The 23,723-nt window shown below is 46.1% G+C and overlaps 4 protein-coding genes across 4 annotated transcripts; all 4 read left to right on the top strand.

The window, feature by feature from the left end:
• Window positions 1-460: 460 nt before the first annotated feature.
• On the top strand, window positions 461-1,470 carry F5147DRAFT_657094 (uncharacterized protein; the record flags this gene model as incomplete). The annotated part of the gene is made up of 3 exons (XM_041434203.1): window positions 461-653; window positions 721-932; window positions 1,051-1,470. The coding sequence occupies 3 exons, from the start codon at window positions 461-463 to the stop codon at window positions 1,468-1,470; spliced, it is 825 nt and encodes a 274-aa protein (XP_041287574.1).
• A 6,225-nt stretch (window positions 1,471-7,695) lies between these two features.
• Window positions 7,696-8,819, top strand: F5147DRAFT_657093 (uncharacterized protein; the record flags this gene model as incomplete). Its single annotated transcript, XM_041434202.1, has 6 exons — window positions 7,696-7,739; window positions 7,906-8,040; window positions 8,096-8,223; window positions 8,369-8,502; window positions 8,714-8,732; window positions 8,773-8,819. 6 exons carry the CDS (start codon window positions 7,696-7,698, stop codon window positions 8,817-8,819), a joined length of 507 nt encoding a protein of 168 aa, XP_041287573.1.
• Window positions 8,820-10,325: 1,506 nt separating this feature from the next.
• F5147DRAFT_657092 (uncharacterized protein) lies at window positions 10,326-11,436 on the top strand (the record flags this gene model as incomplete). The annotated part of the gene is made up of 4 exons (XM_041434201.1): window positions 10,326-10,538; window positions 10,692-10,739; window positions 10,868-10,910; window positions 11,189-11,436. 4 exons carry the CDS (start codon window positions 10,326-10,328, stop codon window positions 11,434-11,436), a joined length of 552 nt encoding a protein of 183 aa, XP_041287572.1.
• Window positions 11,437-14,013: 2,577 nt separating this feature from the next.
• F5147DRAFT_747791 (uncharacterized protein) lies at window positions 14,014-18,123 on the top strand (the record flags this gene model as incomplete). The annotated part of the gene is made up of 16 exons (XM_041439983.1): window positions 14,014-14,115; window positions 14,166-14,399; window positions 14,451-14,735; window positions 14,808-14,916; window positions 14,942-14,943; window positions 15,094-15,215; window positions 15,297-15,513; window positions 15,611-15,649; window positions 15,722-15,866; window positions 15,916-16,154; window positions 16,571-16,730; window positions 16,779-16,945; window positions 16,979-16,997; window positions 17,344-17,501; window positions 17,523-17,706; window positions 17,795-18,123. 16 exons carry the CDS (start codon window positions 14,014-14,016, stop codon window positions 18,121-18,123), a joined length of 2,511 nt encoding a protein of 836 aa, XP_041287571.1.
• Window positions 18,124-23,723: the final 5,600 nt, after the last annotated feature.

Below are 23,723 nucleotides of genomic sequence, written 5' to 3'. Positions count from 1 at the left end.
GAGTCTGAGTCTTCAGCAGTTTTCCCTCTCCTCTGAGCCTTGAGCCTGGTCCATGAACCCTTTAGGGTTGAATAGCAGCTAGGTTCTGCAAGACCCAACACATTGTTCTGAATCACCATCAGAATTGTTGTACCCACAGCAAGCCAGAGTGTTACATTGGTCTGGTAGATCAACTCTGATGCTTATTCAGAGTGTTTCTGTTAGAGGAATAAGAATTTGAAACATATTTGCATGTGTGATAAATTTTGTACAAAAGTAGCGGTGACTAGGTGGCACACACCATACTCCTGTCACAAAGGATATCTCATACATGGTCTCTATCCTCTCAGCTAGTGGAATGAAGAAAGTCAAGAGCAAATGAAAGCCAGTCAATGCATTCATTGATCTTCGCACTGATGAACCATGGGACACTCTCAAAGCACAAATTCTTGTGAAGATCTTGACAGCAATCAATCCCTGCATGCTCCATTTTGATGACTACTTGCTTACCTATCACATCTCTCAAGTTTTACCTAAACCTGGCCTATCTCTCTTGACTGAGGCCAACTACAATAGTATGATGAAATGGGTCAATGGAATGGCTGTGAAGGTTCCAACTATCAATGTCAATGTTATCCAAACACAACCTGCTAGCAACAACAATGAAAACCAGAGTGAGGATGAATCAGAGCTCGCAAAGTCCAAGATAAAGAAATGAGTATGTATTCAATGACCCTATAGATAACTATTTCATGATTTTTCCACAGAAAGAGTCAGCTGTGATTCTTCCAGGAAATGAAAAGAAAGTCAAAAACATTCAGCTTTTACAAGATTGCTGGATCTGCAAAAAGACTAACTCTGCCTGTGCATCGACCCATTGTTATGTGATTCCTGGATCCAAAGAATACTTTCCACTCGGACATCAGCAACTTGCCTGCTGGGCTTCTGCAATGGTTAATATTTTGTCTCTGGTGTTTCATGTGTAGTTGTGATACTGATTTTGAGCAGTGTAAGGAGGCGAGCAAGGCAATGATTGATAAGCCCCCAGACCACTGACTCTTTGATCTGAAGACCATCAGCCCAGTCTTACAGCACCAACTTGATGCACAGGCCAAGATAGTGACAGGACCTGCATCTTCAACTCCTGTCATCAATGTCACATTCGGCAATGGGTTTGCAAGTTTTTTCAAGTCAAACCACATAGCTCCGAATATAATAACCTCAGAAATTGGGCCAGCACCAATCTCTAAATCTTCACTTATTCCCCCATCGCATAAGCCTGGCAATGACATGTCTATCATGGCCTTCTGTGCCCTGTACCAGCTTGATAACAGTATTGCTACGAAATTTGCTTCTCATTCATTCAAGGAAGCACACTTACTCCACTATGTGACCTTTTCGGACCTCAAGGAGATGGAGTTCAAGTTTGGTAAGATAGCTGCATTACACGATGCTGTTGGGAGGTGGTTTATTCCTACTAGTATAGCATAATTGGACATTATATTGTACAATAAGAACTGTTACTCAAGTTGCTTTCAATGCTGCAAGTCATTATTTTGTAACCTAGCATCAAAAGTATCCAGTGTGTACAAAATAACCATGGGCATCATTCAGGGTAATGATATCAACAATCTCATACATATCATAAAGGATTCCATCATCTGTAGTTGCACTATAGTATTTATGGTGACAACAAAGAAAATGCTTCTTTGATGGGTTTGAGATCAGGAAAGTATGGCAGAAGGAATTCAATGTGAACACCTGGTATATGCATCCCATCATGGTAATTATTGTAGGAATGAGAGGAAATTACAAATAGACTGACCAAAATGGTCTGCAAGCTTAAGAATCTCAGGATCATGGTGAATTGAAGTGTTGTCCATCATGAGGACACTCAATGGGCCTGGATATGCAGAGCACTTTGGTAACTAGAAGGTTATCAGAGTCAGATGTCCAAGAATGTAGCTTGATAACTCACAACAGTAAATTCCAGCCACTTGAGAAAAAGCTCTTTCATCATAGAACCCTTGACAGCAGTGCATGCAACAATGTCATCAAGAGTCAACAGTGCTTCCAAGCTGACATGACACCCACGGACAAAGAATTGATGTGCATGTGCCTGTTTTCCTCTCAATGAGTGCCCATAATGCTGTCCGAGTGTCTGCTCATCTTTTGAGACTTCATTAATGAACCCTATTTCTGTAGCATCATATTGAGATATGCAAGCTACAAATGCAGTACAGAGTTCTTCATTGTGTTCCAAAGCGATGAAGGTACAACAATTCAGATGGTGAGTCTGAACAATGTTGGGTCTTGCAGAACCTAGCTGCTATTTGACCCTAAAGGGTTTCTGGACCAGGCTCAAGGCTCAGAGGAGAGGAAATATGATAGAAACTTACTGAATACTCAGACTCATACTGGTAACTGGTGAAAAGGTAACTTGATTATGTAAGCTACAAAAGTGCAAACATAACACTAAGGTAAAAACAGTCTCTGCAAGCCCAGCCAGAAATGAATCCCTACAGCGATACATTTTAGTTTCTTTCAGCTCATACCAGCATGTTCAAGTTTATTGAAGACGGTGGTGAAATGAATAGATATGGAGTGATTGGTTCTTGCAAGGCTGATGAGCTCATCAAGGAAGTAGTCAGGGTTGTCATGAACAAGTTCCAGGAGATATTCAATGTCTTTGCATTCCAGATGATGCACATAGCCACAAACTCCCCTTAGGTGATTGGCAATATCACCAGTGTCTCTCCAGAGCCTCAAGACATGGTACCATGTCCATTGTTACCTTGCGGAGCAAGGTCTATCACGATGGAGTGTGATATGTGGTGGCAAACAGCACAAAACATGCACATGATTTTACACCACAGCATCTAAATATATAAATATCAGTTAGCAATGAATTCTTTCAATGATAAATAGATATCCGATCTGTCATCGATTCATCCTTTGGAGGACCTCTAAACCAGAGGATGGAAAAGTGCACTGAATCAGACATAAGCTACTGAAAAAGAGAAGAGAGCACAAAGTCACACTACAGGTCAATAATAAACAATATGAAACATCAATAAATCATCACTAGCAATCTACAGTCATACTATGCCTCATGGCTGATACAATCTGCTCAGGTCTCAACCACATTTGCAATGTTTCCCTGGTAGATGCATGAGGAAAAGGATTATTTGATACACTAGTTCCATACCTCTTCATTGACACCAGTGGGTAAAATATTGAGCTCCATCATAATGGTGCAATCAATGGTGTAGAGATACAACAATTGCTGGACACTACACGAAGTAAGTGTTTAGCAATATAAAATGTGTTGTGGTCTTGCATAGCCTAGTCTGCTATGCTTGCAGAGCAAGTGCATTCGACCTGAGGGGTTTGCTGTTTGGAATTAGAATAATCAATTCTACGAAAAGGAAGATAGTTCAAGGCACGGTGAAGGTACAACAATTTAGATGGTGAGTCTGAACAATGTTGGGTCTTGCAGAACCTAGCTGCTATTCAACCCTAAAGGGTTTCTGGACCAGGCTCAAGGCTCAGAGGAGAGGAAATATGATAGAAACTTGCTGAGTACTCAGACTGATACTGGGAACTGGTGAAAAGGTAACTTGATTATGTAAGCTACAAAGTGCCAACATAAGGTAAGGTAAAGACAGTCTCTACAAGCCTAGCCAGAAATGAATCCCTACAATGGGAAACAAAGTCCGAAGGTATAATTACGAGTCCAATGTCAAAACGTCGGGTCTAATATTTTCAGGTTTAGCAGGTTTCGTTGGGTTGTGTCAGGTTAGCATCGGGTTAGCATCGGGAATGTAGCGAATGTCGGTGTAGGTGAGGAATGTAGAATGATATGAAGTGGGGTGGTATGAATATACTCAGATGGTCCTCTGTGCGTGAATCTAATGTCGGCCCAAGGGGATTGCTACTGAGAAGGTTCCTCTATATATAATAGTGGAGGGAAACACTGAACCGGGCTGTCAGATAAGCCTGGTGAGGTGCGCGACGATGAGCGAAGTGCGATGAGCGGAAGCGCTATGAAGCGCTACTGAGCGACGAGTACAATGGCGCGCGTGCGGGTGGTGGAGCACAGTGACTCTTAAGTGAGTCGGGAGACAAGTAAGACAATGTTTGTATATATGAGTATGAGAACTGGCGCTCGTGTCGGCTTTAGCGCTTAGTGTCGGTTGGCGGATACGACAGAGATTTTAGACTTAGAGTCCAACATTTGTGCAGGAAGAAAAAGAGATCATCATTCTACATAGAGGCAAGGTATATATATATTCTAAGTAGCGTTTAAGCGCTGTCAAGCGCTAAGGCGAGCCAGAAAGCAAAGTGAGTACGTGATGATATGTAATAAGGGTCTGTGATGAAACATATGGAATATGTGTGCAAGCGCCGGAGATATGTCAGAATACATGAGAATAAATTAGGAATACGCACCGACGAACCGAACAGACATGGAATGGATGGACGGAGGACGAGCGACGGAGCCGAGGATACATGCACCGATGCACGACCGAAGCGCCTGTGCGCGTGAGCGGCCGACGAAGCGCCAAGTGCGCAGAATGGGATACGGGTCGCGCTGTGTTTGGAAGGTGTTTTAGGGCGTTGTAGAATTAGCTCTCTACGAGGCCACAGAGATGTCAGTCTCTACATCGGGGATAGCAAATGGTGGGTTACTGTCAGATGTTTCGGAGTGTTTCGGATAAAGAAAGGATGATATTGCAGAATTCAGCTAAGAACTACTAATATCGGATGACCTCCTCCTACTCGGAGGTAGAAAGGTAAGTAAAGTAATAGGTAGGAGGTATGCGAAATTTATAGTGTCTATGTAGAATTTTGGAGTGCTATAGGCAAAAGTGGTGGTGCTGATTTTCAGGTCCAATGTCCTATGTCATAAGACACGCTGTACTGTGGACATGTAATAACACGTTCTACGATGTTAGCAATGTGAAAACAAGTAACTGTGCACCTAGTGGGGATAGATACAACAGGACGGAACATAGGGAGGACAAGTGCGCAGGAAAATATCGGGTCCAATGCGGCCCAAATGTTGGGTTTGTCGGACTAGCGTCAGGTTTAGTGGATAAACATCGGATTGAGTGGGTAAGTGTTGGATAACATTGGGAAGTGATTCATGTGTGATGGGTGTTTGACATGCATTGGGAATTAGCTGAATATGTGCTCAGTGCGAGGCTGAGTGCTACAATTGGCAATAAGTGTTACAAAAGACTAGTACACGCCCAAGTACAGTAAGTTCTGGTAGCACACTGAGCACCATGACGCAGGAGCACAAATGGTCAATGCACTTATGAGCCCAGTCCATATGTCCTGGGTCCATGTATGAGTGGCAGTAGTCCATGGACAACGGATGCGAGGGGCCATCTGGTGCCATTGAAACATTTTGGCTTGGTGTGAATACCAAAGATTATGCATGCCTTACCAAGCCCGCCAAATCCCTTCTTGAGCTCATTTGCTTGCTGCTATAGTCAGTGTTGTCCTCGACAATGAGGTGCGGTCAATCTTGACAATCTGGTGTGTGCGAGGAATGATAGCTAGATGAGAAGGGGTGAAAGGGGGAGAAAGGGTGAAGTGGGGTAAAACTCAAATAGACCTCTGGACGCAAGTATAGATTTGGCCCAAGGGGATTGCTACTGAGAACGATTCCTCTAAGTATAATATGAGGGGAAACTTTGAAACTAGTAAGGGTAACTGAGAATAGAGGGAGTGCGAAAAGTTGCGCCAATGCGATGCAAGCGCAAGCGAGCTGCTGAAGGTACGATATGATGCACAACCAAGTGGCCGAAAGTTTGATGATGCGCGAAGGTGCGGGGAAGAGCTGAAGGATATATAAGAAGGCTTAGTGAAACACGAAGGCGATGCGATGCGACGGTGAAATGGGAGGAGAGTTTGATGATAGGTGTGATGGATGAAGTGCGAACATTAGTGTGGCCGTTAGCGAAGCGCGTGCAGTAGTAGGCCAAAGGTTTAAATTTTCAGTCTGAGTGTTTGTGTGAAAACGGATGATAAATTCGATGGGGGAAAAGAAGATACATGAAAAGTCTCAAGTACTGAGTATATATGATAGCGTGCCGAAGCGCTGTTCGGAGCTGAGTAGGTAGCGGTAATATGTAACAAGGGTCCATAACGCAAATAACGAGAACATAAGTGATATAGCTTCGGAATTATAGTTAGTCTAATGCAAATGAGATAAAATACACACCAATGGACAAGCAGAGGACATGGGTAGGACAGAGGAAGGATGCATGATGGAGCCAAAGATAAGCAGATGCGAGCCGATGTGCGCGCATGAGCCTTGGCTGTTGGCCGACGATGGAAAAGATGCGCGTCATGTTAGTGATAGCGCGCACTGCGCAAGGACCTGAGGGACACTGCAAAAATAGCCTCTATGAGGCTACAAGGACTCCAAGTCCTACACTGGTGCCGCAAGTCAGAGGCATTAGAGGTGACAATATAGAAGTGCTGTTTGTTCTTGTATAAAATGAACTTGTTGAATGCAGAGAAAATTGCAATTGGCAGGGGGTTGTATTGACTTGTCTGATGACTCCGCAGCTTTACCCTGAAACCCAGTGGTGGGTAATGTCGATGAGCTTGGTGGATCTGACTGTAACACAAGTTGTTAAGTGTATAAGTCAAGTCGGTGTAGGACTTGGAGTCCTTGTGGCCTCATAGAGGTCTATTTTCCGATGCATGTTGAAATGCTAATCATTACCCAAATCATTCCCTATCATATCCAACTCAATATGCACCAAACCTGAAAACATCAGACATCAGGCATCGGACATCGGACTATCGGACATCGCATCGGGTTTTGCATTGGCCTATTGGATATCACGTGCACTTGTCCTACCTATGTCCAGTCTCATTGCGCTAGCCCCACTAGGTGTGTAGTTACTTGTTTTCACATCCCTAACATTGTCAACCGCATTATTACATGTATTCCCATAGTCCGCAGTACATCATCATGTCTTATTACATAGGACATCGGACCCGAAATATTGTGCTACTACTTTTGCCTATAGGGTTCCAGATTTCTATGTATCTACATAAATATTGGACTCCCCATAGCATCATCATGATCTGAGTAGAGGAGAATCGTCTCTGACACTTAGGGGTCAAACCCAATATTTCGTAGTTTTTAGTTGACATTGCAAATATCATCATTCCTTCACCATCCATATCTGTCATCGTTATTATGGTGCATACCACTCACTTTCCTGATGCTCACTATTGTGTCACTATTAGTTTCCGATACACTGAACCCAATAACCCAAAAACCCAAAAACATCGGACCCGATGCTTTTTGCATCAGACATCATAATTATACCTTCAGACATTGTTTCCCACGCTCGGATTATTGACCTCACATCACTCACTGACCCCCAAAACTATTCCCAGACCGCAGACCCCTGGGTCGAATGCACTTGTCCCGCAAGTATAGCAGATAGGCAGTGCAAGACCACAACATAAAGATATCAGTTTGGAGCCATCTTTGTATAGCCCCACTCTGTGTTGTATACCTAGTGCTGCCGCAGTCCAGTTCCGAACTTCGGTTTGAACCTGAACCTTTCCGAACTGGACGCATGGTCTGGTCCAAGGTTCAGCCAAGACTCGTTCAAACCTGTTCAAACCTCTCAATTTTTGTAAGCTTCACACTTTTTTTAAAATATGTAAGTATTTACTATGTGTCAATATATGCAAAGGCATGTGTTTGGAACCCGCACAGGGTGAGATTGACACGGTCCTGTCGTGCCTTCTGCAGTTGTGACATGCTGTGACACAGTACTGCACTGTCACAAATTCATGTTCAAACACTAAGTATCTCATGTTGTGTGCTCACATCAAACCTCATCCATGCCGTGTCACTCCTCTGCACTCATTCTGACTTTTTAGGTCCATTCTTGCTCGCCAGAGTCAGATCTCTGCTGTGTCGAAGCACCACACCTCCCACCCAAGAAAGTTAAGGACTGTCATCATTTGGAAGAACTATCTCATTCCTACCGGTGCGGCTGTGATTGGGAACCATTGGTCAGTAGGCAATCATTTTCATCCTTTTACCTTGGGTCTGACACTCGTGCTTCAGGGCTATCGCAAATGATCCTGAAGTCTTCCCACAACAACACAAGTTTAATCAGCGCTGGGTTGGATTGATGATACAGGTCATGTGCACAGCCTTGATCTCCAATTTTTCACTTATGGTTTTGGCTGTTGGTGAGTAGTACTATCTCTCGACAATGTCTTATGTCTTACTTCAAACTATCAGTGTGTCCCAGTCAACATGTCATGAATCGGTGAAGGTTCAACGATACAGCGAGGGATGAACAATGGTCCTGACTGTATCTATAAATGTTGTAAGGTCGCACGTTGCCTAGTCTGCTATACTTGAGACGACAAGTGCATTTGACCCTAAAGGGGAAGCGAGTGCAGCAAGGATCTAGTAGGCGCCGAAGGCGCTACTGGTTGGCGAATGTGAAGTGCGGGAAAGCGCAGGTGCGCGCGAGGCGCGAGAATGCGCGAAGCGCGGGAATGCGCGCGCATGTATGCGGAAACAAGAGAGAGTAAGAGGGAGTTTGCTTAAGTGATGACTAGCCACTAGACAAGAGGTGAGAGATGCAAGCTGAGAGATGTTATATGCGAGGTGCCAAGGAATAGATTTCAACTATGTTCTGCTGGGTAGTAAATGGGTATTGTTGTGGTTCAGTCCTCTGTCATTCTCGTGGGTGAGTAAGTCAGTAATAGTATGTACTGCTGGCGCTTAAGTATGGCGCCTAAGCGCTGTCATGCGGAGCCGAAGTGCTACCGAGTAAGGTATGTAAAGATATATGTAAGTAAGGGTCCATGATAAAAATAAAGATGGAACGATAAGCAAATGTGAGAAATGGAAATATACGCACTAGGGAACTTGGTGGACAGTGGATGGATGCTTCTGGATGGCTGGCGCTATAGGGCGCTCAAGCGCGGGAAAGCTCGCGCGCATATACATCGTGAAGCGCAGGAAAGCTGCGCCTCATGTAGGAATAGCTGTAGGAAGCATACAGAGTGATGCTACAAGTTCGTGCTGTATACTCCTTGGTGAAAACTGCAATATTGCACAAGGAGAGGCATGAGTCTCTACATCGGTCTGTCTTCATCAACATGGCTCTTATTCTGTGGGCTTCCTGCCTTTTGGAGAATCCTGCATTGAAGATCGACACACTTGCATTCTCGGACACTGCAAACATACGTACTGCTCCATTTGAGTTTTATGAAGAGGATCAATGAGAATGTGATCAGGGAACTATGCATGCCGCATAGTGCACTGTTTCAATTTGCGAAATGGACAGAGCAATACGGACCTGTGTTCTCACTCAAACAAGGCCATAGGATTTTTGTGATTATAGGACGTCATCAGGTAAGTACAAAGCAATTCACCCGGTGCACATCCCTCCCTCTCATCCCTCCTTCTGCCCAGTGTCCACTGCACATGTTCGAGCCACGTCAACATTCACTGATGTGCGCCGGGCGTGTGTGCTAAGCACTGCGGGTACATACCCATGGCGGGTACGGGTCTCAAGCCTATACAACAAAACAGGTGGTCCAAGCTTAGTCAAACCTGGTTCGAATGTGAACCGGACCTTGTTACAGTCAACCGTAACATCTACAGAAGCCCCCACTCTGTTGGATTGACTGACGCGGCAGCATGCCGCTAGAACTTGGAATAACAGCGGTCCAAAACCGCTATGACCTCACTATGGCCTAGATGGCCTTGTACCTGATCTCCAGAGGCTGTACACCTCATGTACACCTAGACCGGCGCATGTTGCCTCATGCCGCCTCATGTAGACCCAGAGCGCCTCTTGGCACCTCATGCTTGATTGGAGGTTAAGCCTCATGTATCTTATCTGATCCTCATGGTTGACCTCATGTACTGTTATCTCTGACTCACCAGACTAGCACAGATCCCCCAGATATGAACTGAGCTTGAACCCTTATGTACAGCGTATATAAGTAGACAGATTATTGTTTGTATTCCTTACTTTAATCTACTAGGTAGAATCCCAGAACTAGTCTAATCAACTAGCTTATCCCTTGAAACCTGCTCAACTAAGTCCCCAACTTAGTTGTCTTTGAACGCACTTCTAAGCCAAGCACCCCCTTGTCTTAGTCGATCCTGCTAGTCCTGTATCTTGATGAGGTGCGCCTTACCAAGATAACTGGAGGGAACCCTTGACATTCCGTCGAGGCTACGATACGCTCGACCTCGGTAGCACATTCATGCTTGTGTCGAGAAGAACTACCCTAGTTCGTAACAGACCTCCCGAACATGTTCAGTGATGTTCGGTTCAGGGTTCGACCAAATGGCTGAACCGAACCATAGGTTCAGTTCAGCGTTCAGAAAATTTGCTCCAAGAACCGGACCGAACCAGACTTTGGCAGCACTATGTATACCTACACCACCAACTGCCGCTTTTGGCCAAACAGATATAGTGCGAAAACTATTTAAGCGACCTAACGACGAGCTGGATCTTGACTATAATAAAGCTTTGGTAGGTAAATAGCACATTTATAGAGTCAAGCTAGCAAAAAGAGGCTCTGTCAGTGCATTTGACCTGATGTCTAGCAAAAATAGGAAATAGGTTACCTGGGCCTGCATCAGGGCTCGATGTGAGGCCACATGAATAATATTTTTGCCATATCAGATGGAAACCTATGGTAAAGATCAGAAGCTGAGACATCTGAGAGAGGTTGTATGTATATAACACTGATGCTGGGCGCTGAATCCGACCTATATGTTTACTCTTATGACAGTCTACTGACCGCTGTTAATCTGCATGTCATCAACTCTCAACTATCAGTGATCTGGATATCACTGCAGGCCTTCCAGCGGTTCGTGGTAACAATCCAAGCACATAAAATTAGTATGCCTATATACAATGATAGACACTAATGAAAATGACAAGTTTTGTAGTATAGGTATCTTAACATACTGAAACATGTGAACCACAAGCTTGATCGTCCTGAAGGCAGTCAGAAGAAATAAGGGGACTGGGATAGAAGAGGGCCGCATGCATGCAGAACTCAGTCCAAACATGATCAAGTACTCCGTCGATGCCTCGTACTCCAATCCAATTCGCCTTGGCGCCACTCGACTGATCTAACCATGCTTCAATGAATGTACCTTGCAATGGTACTCAAGAATCCCACATTGGCCATCTGCCTCTCGGGAAGTATGGATATGTGCCAATAAATGCTAGCCAAAAGGCATCACGTCCCCAAGTCCACAATGGTGACTCTGGATCCACTTCCAATACCAGCCATGTCTCAATCTCCTTCGACAATGATGTCCAATTTTCTCAATTGCAGGAGTCGAATGCTGGCGGAAGTGGGAGAAATGGAATGCTATCATCTGGAGGGGGAGCAACACTGCAATCAGCTATCTCTTGAAATAAATACAGCTGTGTCACGATGTAAGTACTTCATGTTTGCGACAGAACGTGGACTCACATCACTCGAGGGTAGCGAATCCGCTTGCCAACTATCAGAATCCCTCACATCCATTGAGACAGCATTTACAACTGGAGTGGTAAATACCCCATACTCCTCGTCAATAGATACTGATATTTGAATGGGCTGCAACAGATAATTGTGAAAATTTTGAGTTTGTTTTGAATAAAACAACGACTCACAATGTTTTCTCATAGAAGACCCTCTGGTAGCATGCCTGAAAAACAGATTGTGAGAATTAGTGGTTGCAGTGATATGCAGCCAGTCTCTTCATGTTGTATGTTGGGATAGACAATAGAAATGTTAGTGAGTGTTCCTGGATCCATGGTGAAACGTTGGAGCCTGAAGTCTGAGAAAGTGAGCCGTTGTGAGACTTTGGACTTGTCGTTCAGAATCAATATTGCAAAGCACGTGACCAAATCGGCTCAACAACTTCAAGTCATTCTGTGATATCATCATCCTCAGACTCCTGCAAGCCATTGACTCATCCCATTTGTGAGTCCCATAATTTTTATCATTGAAGCAGAGCTAATTTGCAAATCACAACCAGGGGGGGTTCTGCACCATAACGTCCTCCTGTTATAGAGACGCTCACAGTATCATTGTTGTGTACGATGTGACTGATAACAGGCAAGTCATTTCACTTTCCTCCCATTTCACCCTCCTTTCCCTATGAACGACTCATCTGACGAAAAATTTGCAGCCTCGTATGAAAAACTTCATCCTTCCACACCATAACGTCCTCATACTATAGAGGTGCTCACAGTATCATTGTTGTGTATGACGTTACTGATAACTGGTGAGTCATTTCACTTCCCTCCCATTTTACCCTTTCTTTTCGCTGCAAATGACTCATCTTATGAAAAATTTGCCGCCTCATATGAAAAACTTCATTTCCCTCCATCTTTCCTCGCTTTTACTACTATAGAAGCACTCATGGTATCATTGTTTTTTACAGTGCTTGATAGTTACTACTGCCAAAGCCTCAATCAACCCTCCAGCCACTCGAATCGACTTGCCCTGCACATCCCATCATGAACAATAAATTTGTTGACGGTGATAGTATGTTTTCGTTGCTCTGTTATTTAAATGGTTGTTTATATTTCACCGCTTTTTATTTACAGTCATACAATATTGCAAGGATGGGGGCAAACATGTCATTTGCACGGTGTGCCTTCGCAAAGCAGGTGTCTTGCGCACAATGGCCATCCGACATGTCAAAAAGCACATCGCCCAGAGCATGCATCAATGGTTCTCTGAAAGGTTTGTCAAGAAACGACAGGCCACTGCTCCCATACCACAACTTGAGAATTCACGACCTAAGAAAGCTGGTGTAGAACTGGAAGTCCTTATAGCCTCGAAGAGGCTATTTTTGCAGTATCCCTCAGCACCCTATTGCTTTCCTATATGAAGCGCAGCTTTCCCGCAAGCCGTGCATGGAAGCGCAACTTTCCTGCGACGGCCGCAACATTCCTGCGTGCGCACAGCCGCGCTTAGCGGCCGCTTTTCTCGCGCTTCATCGGCCGATGTTCCGCACCCATCCATAGTCCAAAACCAACCCAATGGTATGTTATTTCATGATTATATTTACATATCAGACCATTTTCGCATCGGACCACCTTTATTTCGTCATAGACCCTTATTTACATATAGCTCTACATATCTAACTCGGTAGTGCATCAGCTCGGTTCCGTGTGACAGCGCTTAGTGCAATACTTAAGCACTAGCAGTACATATCATTCAGTAGCTTGTTTTCCGGACGTTCCAGTAGCAAACTCCCATTAGCCTACAGTTGGTAGCTATTGGTAATCAGTATCCGTTTACTGCTTGCATCGTATCAGTTATCACTTGGCTCTACATCTATCTCTATTTTCTATCATCTCTATTATCATCTGAACCCCTCGCGCATCGGCCGCTTCGCAGCCGCGTCTTTCCCACACCTTCGGCTTTCGCCCACCGCTATGTTCCTGCGCTACGTGCGCGCACCCGCCGCTTTCCCGCGCTTCGCATTGGCCGACAAGCAGCACCTTCTGCGTCCATTTCTAGACCTTTGCTGCACTAGCTTCCCCTTTAGGGTCAAACGCACTTGTTCTGCAAGTATAGCAGATAGGCAGTGCACGACCTACAACATAAAGATATCAGTTTGGAGCCTATAGCACCACTCTGAGTTGTAAACCTACACCGGGGCCCCTGTCTTCACCTCAACAAACACCAAACCCACTGTGTCTCCCCACAATTCCAACAACCCATACATGGATGCAGACATGCCTGATGTAGACATGGAGGTCCCACTATCTGAGCTTTTGAATCATATCACAGGTGATCGGACACCTGAGTTTGACAGAGTGCATCTGGACCTATTCGCCGAGCTCCAAGCAAGTCTTACCTGTGGGGAAATTCCTTTTTCAATGCCTCTCACCCCCGTAAATGACGAGCGTGAGCTCTTCGACGATTGTACGCCTGATTTCAGCATTGAAGTTCCTGGTGAGTGTGATATTTGATCCGTGCTCTATAACAATGCACTTAACGAAGTTCACAGATGATGGCAAGTACGATACAACAGGCTCCAATGTTATTGCCTCTCAAGATAGTCCAACATACCCATGGACGTCCAAAGCAGTGAGTTTTTTCTCCATATGAGTTGCAAACTCGATGCTCATAGCATCAAGAACTTTATCACATCGCTTCTTTTTAGTTCTCCCTGCCACCCATTTTCTGATGGACAGAAAAAGGCCACCATCAATTGGGCTAGAGAGCTCGGTGCTTGGGATGTTCCCTCATTTGGCACTGTCAAGAAAGTCCAGAAACACATTGACTGTCTCATTGGTGATCCAACTGAGAAGGTCTTGGCTCGCTCGGGGGACATCTTTTACATCAACAATATTGCAGAATCAATTGCTAGGGTTTGTCTGCTATGTTACCTAGGTGTATATGATACTGACACAATATCTCAGGACTATGCGAACCCGCTCACACAATTCGCGATGCAAGATTACCCTGAAGATGGAGGCGATGGAATGTCACAGGTGTTTAATGGCATGAAGATGCTACTTGATCTCCCATCACCGCCAGCAGTTCGGGTTGATGGCACGATATATTTTGTCAACGAGCTACTGCAAGAATCATCTAAGGCATACTTTATCCCAGAGTGCTTCTTTCTTGGATCGTGTCCTTCCGCTAATGAAGTTGAACCTGGAGCTCAGTCAAATGTGAAAATTCAGTACGCCCTTGGTCGAGCTGTTCAACAAACCGACATATGTTATTTGATACTAAACTTATGACTTTGTGCTGATCACTGGCACATAAATTAGGCTGGATTCATTGTCAACGACGAACAAGAGATTCTACCTACTTCGGTGTTTGTGCGATCATTCAAAGATATTTCTGCAACATCCGGTGAGCTTGAATGTGGCCTCACAGGTATGTTCTATCTCAACTGTACCAGTGGTGACTGCGGGACTTAATCACAAAACAGCTTCTTCAGCTAAATTTGCATCGCTTACACCCAATCCATTGCGCGAGAAGTCCAATGGTTGAATGGTATATGCCGTCCTGCTCATTATTTTCATGGACGACGTGTCGGGCAATGTGTCGAAGCAGTGGAATAAGCATCACACCATTTATATGTCCAATGCCAACTTGCCGCACGAGATGCTCGAGAAAGAGTTTTTTGTACGATTTGTCACATCATCACCTCACACTGCACCAATGGAGCTCATGTGAGCAATGAAAGAGTCTATCTGGTATGTGCATCCTTTTTGTCATCTAGCTTATACTCAGTCAGTAGTTGTGATTCGTAGTGTCGCAGCCGAATCTGGCATTGTTGCGTGGGACTGCAAGGACAATCAAGAAGTGATGCTTATTACATATGTGTTGTTCGTCGCTGGTGACAATCCCATGCAGGCCGAAGAGTGCAGCCATGTGGGGCTAAATTGTAATTATTATTGCAGGACGTGTGAGGTTGGTGGCACGAAGGAATATAAAGAATCCGAGGCTGGATATAACAGCATATTCAATGTTTGTAAGTCTGTTTCGCGTTTTACAATTGCTGATTTTGCGTTTGTAGTCAGGCAATACCCGAACACCAGAGGAGACTTCGAACATAATCTGACAGCAATTTGAGACTGCAATACTTTCAGGTGCCTCAGAGAAGGTGAAGAATTCTATGTCATCGACTGGTATTTGTGATACGGCTTCAGCCTCCATTCTCAACACACTGCTGGAGCTTGGCAAAAAACTCAGGAAATGCATAGCAGGTTCTCCGGCACTACCTGAAAATGAAGTCAGGATCGCGCTCGAGAAAGAGTTTGAGCAGCTCTTGCAAGGCAGAAGGCTCGATGATGCTATCAATCCCTTACTGGGAATGCATGGTAAGTCTTTTTGAAAATGATGTAGATCTTGCATTCATGTTCACAACAGCGTTCAATGTTCACATGGATATGCCAACTGAAATTCTCCATACAGTACTGCTCAGCATCGTTAAATACTTCTGGGGGCAGACAGTGTTCCTCCTCAAGAAATCTAAGCTCCTGCATCTCTTCCAGAACTGCCTCGAGACCATCAATAAGGATGCGCTAAATGCTCCTTACCTCAACGCCGACTACATCTGCCACTACAAAGGCAGCTTGATCGGCAAGCATTTCAAGAGTCTGGCGCAAGTAATGCCATTCCTCATTTACGACCTTGTCCCACTGATGGTCCTCGATGGTTGGACAGTTATGGGCGAACTCGTTGTCCTCGTCTGGCACACGAAGATAGCAAACACTGAAACTTATCTCGTGAGTCCTTTATATCATGTACCTGCTCTTTCTAATCATCTTTTTGATAGGCAAAGTTAACACAAACAATTCAGGACTTTCTGAATGTGACGGCACAGTGTGCACCGAGCATCCTAATTAGCAAACCTAAATTCCATTTTCTCGTCCATCTCCCAGCCTACATTCGACGTTTTGGGCCAGCAATCATCTTCTTGATGGAGTGATACAAGTCTCTCAACCATGTTTTCCGCCTATCTTGCATGTATAGCAATCGCCAAGCACTGAGCCGAGACACCTGCAAAGTGTTTGCTCACCAGGACGTTATCAAGCATGTTGCGATGGGTGGCTACTGGTACGATGGCGAGATCAAGAAATGGGTTTGCGCAGGCATCCAAGTCCTAAGTTATCTTGATGAGCACCCCAAACAAGCATGGCTACTGGGGTTATCGAACTTCAGTCACAGTGTTCCAATATCAGGTAAGCAACACCATACATTTCATTGTTTCATGACTCATTTGCATATAGGGTCAGGAAAAGTTGAAACAGTGACTGGAAAGTCCGGAAAGACAGTCTGGAAGGACGCAGTTCCCTGGAAGGATACACGTTGTGCGAATATTCCTGGAACTGCTCCACATGACCCATGCATTGAGTACTACCAAGGTAAATGTGTTGTGACGAGTACAGGAGAAAACGTATACCTCAACAATGAAGCTATCGTTTGACAGCCAGCGGATGGAAAGGCAGGTTGTTTTTTTGAACTTTCAAGATAGATATCTGACAATATTTTCAGATGTACATTGGACGTATCCAGGAAATTCTCATATCGTCCAGCAACCACCTAAAGGTAGAACATGTCGCTCTCCAGTGCTTTTCTTTTACAGAGACGTTGCACCCGTCTCTTCATCTTCCATGTCTAGATCTTACTAATGACGAAGTAGTTTTGTCTGCCGCCGTAAGTTATCATTGTCTTCCAAGTCGGCTTCACATCTTATGGGTGTCATCTTGCAGGATATCGTGTGTTCCGTCAATATCCAGCATAACTGCATTGATTCGGGTTGCACCAACACTGGTCAGCAACCTGTATATCAAGAACGGACCCTAACATCTCGCTCAAGGTGCATCGTTCAACACAAGCTGACACCACACTACATCCTTAACGCGTACTCTATTCATAACTACGACTACATATGTCTTGTTACGCCTGATACCCTTCATGAGACGCCGCTGAGAGTCACCAATGTGGCCAAAGTTTGAGCATTGGCAGTACAGCAAATGCAGGAGAAGCGAGCAGCCAAAAAGTCCGGAGATGTACCTCAACAAGGAGAAGGTGGTCACATTGACAATGTCCCAGCGCCCCATGCAGTCTTTGATTGTGCTCCTGCCGTGAAGACTGGTGCCAAACCAAAGGCGAAGTCAGCAGTTCCAGCGTGCGAGGAAAAAAGAAGACTGCCCCGTCACACACTAGTCAAGCAGTTGCTCCCCCCCCTGGACCAGCATCACCTCTGCGGGGAAATGCACCATATGCTGCTGCTGTGGATCAGCAACATTTTGCACTGCAAGCGGGACCTTCCTCAGCCCAGCTGACGTATATTCCTCCTCAGTTTTCGCACCGTCCTGTGCCTCAATCATACATGCCACCACCTCACTCATCCATGATTCAAGTTTCACACTCAGACCAACCACGCATTTCTCCACAAATGTCATATTACCTTCCGCTTCAACCCCACCTTCCTGCCGCTCAATCACACTTGCCTCCACCCCAATTACATGTTCCTTCATTCCCATCAGCTCCAATTACCTGGCATCCAGGCCATCAAACATTTTCACATCCACCGCCCATACCTCATTTTCACCATACGTTACCGCCTAATACATTCCCACTGGCAGGACCTAGTCACCCTGGGCCTCAACCACCCCAGCATTACTACCCCCATCTGTCCTCTATCGCCCCCTTCTCACCCGCACCTTATGCTACATAACGCTCTACTCCGTCGCTCAGGCTCTTGTTCCCGCTGGAACGTGACTTTAGTCAAAGTGCGGCTGCCGGTGAGACACCTAAGAAATCTCGCTGGTGTTACAGTAACATGGCACGAGTCCCCCGCCAGCAGACAGCCCTCTGCCACCGCACGGCTATAGACGATACCGGAGCCTCACCAGCTCTATAACGATAGATGACGACAGATGATGATAGATGATAAGCGGCAACTGCTGGCTTAGATAAGCGGTCTGGACCGCACGTGACGACACATGACGACATAGGTCTAGAAGGCCTATTTATGTTATCAAGATAGAAGGCAAGCCTCGTGTTGCCTCATGTACTGATAGAAGGATACCACGTGGATCCTATCTCTGATGGAAGCGTACCGCATGGACACTATCTACGATAGAAGCCCGCCTCATGGACACTATCTCTGACTCATGTAGATAAGCAGATTAGAACCCAGCTTCGAGCTGAGCTTAGATACGATAGAGTAGCCTTATATAAGGTCGAAGATTAAAGTAGATGTTCCTTACTTTAATCTTACTAGGTACAACCCAGAAACTAGTCTAATCAACTAGGTTTACCCTTGAACTCCTTGTCCCGCTAAAGCTACCTGCTCGACATCGACTCGTACCTTCAGTGACGCCTCTCACTGTCTGTAAACCCTGCTATCATCTCAGCGTAACCCCTCGTTAACCACCACGAGCTACGTTCGAGTACGCAACCTTTGCTTGTCTGTAAAGGCCGACGACTCTCAGCACTCGGTACCACTGTCGTGGTTGTCGCTGTTTAGATCATCCTAGTCGCACACGACCATTTGTCGTAACAGCTGGGATCAAGCTACCGTTATTCCAGAAACCCACTGCTCACCTGTTTTTCAGGGTGCACTATGTATTAGTCTGACTGTATATGCGCTGTAAGACCTATGGTCTTTGCAGCCTCGTATAGGCCTTTTTGTGTTGTCCCTCTGGTTCTAATTGCAGTATGCACTACCATTGGTATAGCACGCATATCTTATATCGTCGGCCGACAGCCGCAGCTCGCACGTGCGTTTCGGCTATCGTTGGCTTCTCTTCGGATCCGTCACACGTCCTCCGTCCATCCTATCCATATCCTCCGCTGGTTCATTGGTGCGTATATTACTTAAATTCCCACTAGACTAACAACAATTCCCAAGCTATTCCAATTATATTTTTATTAAATGTGTCATGGACCCTACTTACATACATCTCGCTACCTACTCGGCTCCGAATATCGCTTATGCGCACATACATATATCGGATACTTAGAATTTTCATGTACTTCTCTCTCCCATCAGAATTTATCACCCGTTTACACGCAAAGTTATAAGCCTTGACTAAAAGTCTAAAATCTTCGGTACTCTCCCGCGCGTGCACTCCTATCGGCGGCAATTGCCTTGCGCTCATGTATCTATAATATCCAACACTCTCGGCGCTCATCATCGCTCGGCTCTGCCCTCGCGTTGAAGGTTCAATGATACAGCGAGGGACGAACAATGCTCCTGACTGTATCTATAGATGTTGTAAGGTCGCGCATTGCCTAGTCTGCTATACTTGAGATGACAAGTGCATTCGACCCTAAAGGGGAAGCGAGTGCAGCAAGGATCTAGTAGTAGGCGCTACTGGTTGGCGAATGCGAAGCGCGGGAAAGCGCAGGTGCGCGCGAGGCGCGAGAATGCGCGAAGCGCGGGAATGCGCGCGCGTGTATGCGGAAACAAGAGAGAGTAAGAGTGAGTTTGCTTAAGTGATGATAAGACACTAGACAAGAGGTGAGAGATGCAAGCTGCAAGATGTTTTATGCGAGGTGCCAAGTAATAGATTTCAACTATGCTCTGCTGGGTAGTAAATGGGTATTGTTGTGGTTCAGTCCTCTGTCGTTCTGGTGGGAGAGTAAGTCCGTAATAGTATGTACTGCTGGCACTTTAAGTATGGCGCCTAAGCGCTGTCATGCGGAGCCGAAGTGCTACCGAGTAAGGTATGTAAGGATATATGTAAGTAAGGGTCCATGATAAAAATAAAGATGGAACAATATGCAAATGTGAGAAATGGAAATATACGCACTAGGGAACTTGGTGGACAGTGGATGGATGCTTCCAGATGGCTGGCGCTATAGGGCGCTCAAGCGTGCGCGCATATACATCGTGAAGCGCGGGAAAGGCACGCGTGCGAGTTGCGCGTTGCGCGGGAAAGCTGCGCCTCGTATAGGAATAGCTGTGGATAGCATACAGAGTGATGCTACAAGTTCGTGCCATGTACTCCCTAGTGAAAACTGCGATATTGCACAATGAGAGGCATGAGTCTCTACACCGCGGCCGAAGAGATTGTATCTCCTGAGGTCCAAGCTACATCGGGTAAAGGCAAAGGAAAGGCGGTGGAGACGCCGAAAGCAGCCCCCACACCACCACCAATCGCATCGACTAGCAAGGGATCGCCAAAAATAACGGCCACTGCATCACATCCCGAACCGTCAAAGACCACCGCCAACTTGCCCACTGCCGCCGCAACCCCAACTGGTCAATATCGGTACTTGCACGCATTGGAAGACAAGGAAGCAGACAAGCGTGTCATCGAGCGCCTGTTGGATACTCACCTCAACATTCCCGTCCGAGAATTATTCGCCGTGTCACCAGAGATTAGGAAACAGTTCCGCGACATGACGGCCACTAAATGGGTAACCGTCGGTGCCGTCTCCATTAATGAATTATCGGGACACCCAGCAATGGAAGAATGGCTCGGCGCATATGATGGTGTTCGCATGCAAAGTGATGATGGCAAGGACGTTGCCAACCACTTTGTGCCCCTATGTTGTATCCGTGCAGTCACGTACGGCGGTAGAGTTCTAACCTGCATTCTTGACCAAGGCGCAGAGGTCGTTGTCATGCCGTGCGCAATATGGCAATCATTAGGCGTCGGCTTGCGCTCTGATCACAAGCTAAATATGGAATCGGTAAATACTTCCCACAACACTACACTTGGCGTCATCGAAAATGTCCCGCTTGATTTTGGCGGTGGTCCCATGTATTTGCAAGTACAAGTAACCAACCGAGCAATGTTCGAGGTTCTGCTCGGCCGCCCATTTTTCAAATTATCTTCATGCCGCACTAATGATCTCCCTAACGGAGATCAAGATATTGTAATTACAGACCCGAACACTCGTAAAGAGTTGCACCTTCCGACCATTCCTTGGGTCAAGCGCTGCAACCATTGCCTCAATGGTGAGCATTGCGCCAAGCACTCCGCAAAGGCGAAAGCTGAGGAGAAGGGTTTTTAGGTATCGATGATCTGCAGTTGCCGCGGGGAGACGTCTATCCGCCGTTATTATATTCCGCTAACCATGTTTCTTCTTCCGATTACATTCCGCATGTCCGTTTAAGTCCTGAGGCGCCGCAATATGCGCGCGCTGAAGGCAAAGCATTACCGCTCTTAAGGAGCAGCATCACATCATTTTCCGCATCATCGCATCGTCCGCCATTATCGTCTTTTTCTCATCCATCCCCTTCTCCATCGGTGCATTATGTGCAACTAACATCCACCAGATCCGCCATTAATAAAGTGAACATCGCCGCTTTTAACCAGTGGTATTATTATGACCGAGATTTGCACGCGCTGGTATATAAACCAGTCGCGAAGAAAGTCCGCATGGTACCGATGGCTATGCCGGCCAAGTATAGAATCATGCGGCAATTGCCCGAAGACCTGCTTGCTGGCTTGCCAGATTTACCCACTCACCCTCCTGATTTTGTCCCAGGAAACCATTTCACACAAGAAAGAGCCGACAAGCTCGACCTTGACCCCACCAAGTGGCTTTGGCCAGAAGAACTTAAGTTAGTATGATGGCTTGTCCTAATACACGAGCTCGCATTCGCTTGGTGCGCCGCCGAACACGGCCACCTTGATGAAAGATATTTTCCGCCCTACAAGATACCCACAGTACCGCATACACCATGGAACCAACACAACATCCCAATCCCACCAGCTACTGTCGGCGAGGTTATCCACATTATCAAGGAAAAGATCTCTTCAGGCGTGTACGAGCCATCAATGGCCGTGTATCGCTCAAGATGGTTCTGTGTCATTAAGAAAGACGGACGGTCACTTCAGCTAGTTCACGACTTGCAACTGCTAAACGAGGTAACTATTTGTGACGCATCGCTGCTGCCTTTCATAGAACATCTTGCCGCCGTGTTTGCAGGATACGCAATTTACGCGATCCTTGATTTATATGCAGGTTACGATCAGCGGGCACTTCATATTGACTCGCGCGATTTGATGACCTTTGGGACGCCACTAGGCCCCCATCAGCTAACCACATTGCCACAAGGTCATGCTAACGCTGTCCAAGTATATCAGGGCGATACTGCCTTCATTTTGCAGCACGAGATCCCCGAGTTCACATCGCCATTTATCGATGACGTGCCGATCAAATCGGTCAAGACGCGTTATCAAAACACCGATGGTACCTATGAGACCATACCCGAGAATGCGGGCATCCGCCGGTTCATTTGGGAACATCTCATTGTAGTCAATCGCATCCTTCAATGACTGGAAAACGTCGGTGCAACGGTATCCGCGACGAAATTTGTATTAGCCGCGCCATCAGTGGTTATTGTTGGGCACAAGTGCACATTTGACGGCCGAGTCCCAGAAGACTCCAAAGTCGAGAAGATTTGCAAATGGCCAGAGCCGAAATCCCAATCGCAAGTGCGCGGGTTTCTAGGCACCTGTGGCGTTCTTCATATTTTCATTCGCGATTTTGCACGCATTGGGCGGCCGCTTGTTAACCTCACCAGGAAAGATGTACCCTTTGAATTCGAGGACGAACATCATGAAGCTATGGATTTACTCAAAGCCGCAATCATAGATTCGCCCGCACTGCGCCCCATTGACTATGAGAGTGGCCGGGAAGTTATTCTATCGGTTGATACATCCGCCGTCGCAGTCAGCTATATTCTACTTCAAATTGGCGAAGACGGCAAACGATATCCGAACCGCTTCGGTTCCATTACTCTCAGCGAAGTTGAAAGCCGCTACTTGCAGGCGAAGTTAGAGCTATATGGACTCTTCCGGGCGTTACACGCCATGCGTATCTTCATATTCGGCGTCACCAACCTTATGGTTGAAGTCGACGCGAAGTATATTAAAGGTATGATCAATAACCCGGTGTAGAGACTCGCGCCTCTCAATGCGGAATATACAGCCCTATTACCCACATAATTCCCTACACGTTCCAGCTCTTATCCGAAGGATCAGTCATACGCGCTCTCACGCACGCGCCCTACGTACACACCTCGTTCGCGCGCCTTACACGCACTCGCGCCTTTCGCGCGCGCTCGTGCGCCTCCCCTTAGGCCTTCGTACCCTTGTCCGTCCGTCCGTCCTATGTCCTCGCTGATTTACTGGTGCGTTATTCTTATCCCTTTCACTGAATTGATGTACCTTCGGTCCGATCTCCGCGCTTATATACAGAAA

Source organism: Suillus discolor (genome assembly GCF_016758755.1).
Source record: "Suillus discolor strain FC423 chromosome Unknown F5147scaffold_78, whole genome shotgun sequence".
Lineage (NCBI taxonomy): Eukaryota > Fungi > Basidiomycota > Agaricomycetes > Boletales > Suillaceae > Suillus > Suillus discolor.
Note: the sequence above shows the minus strand (reverse complement) of the source record. Positions and strands in the feature narration are given on the sequence as shown.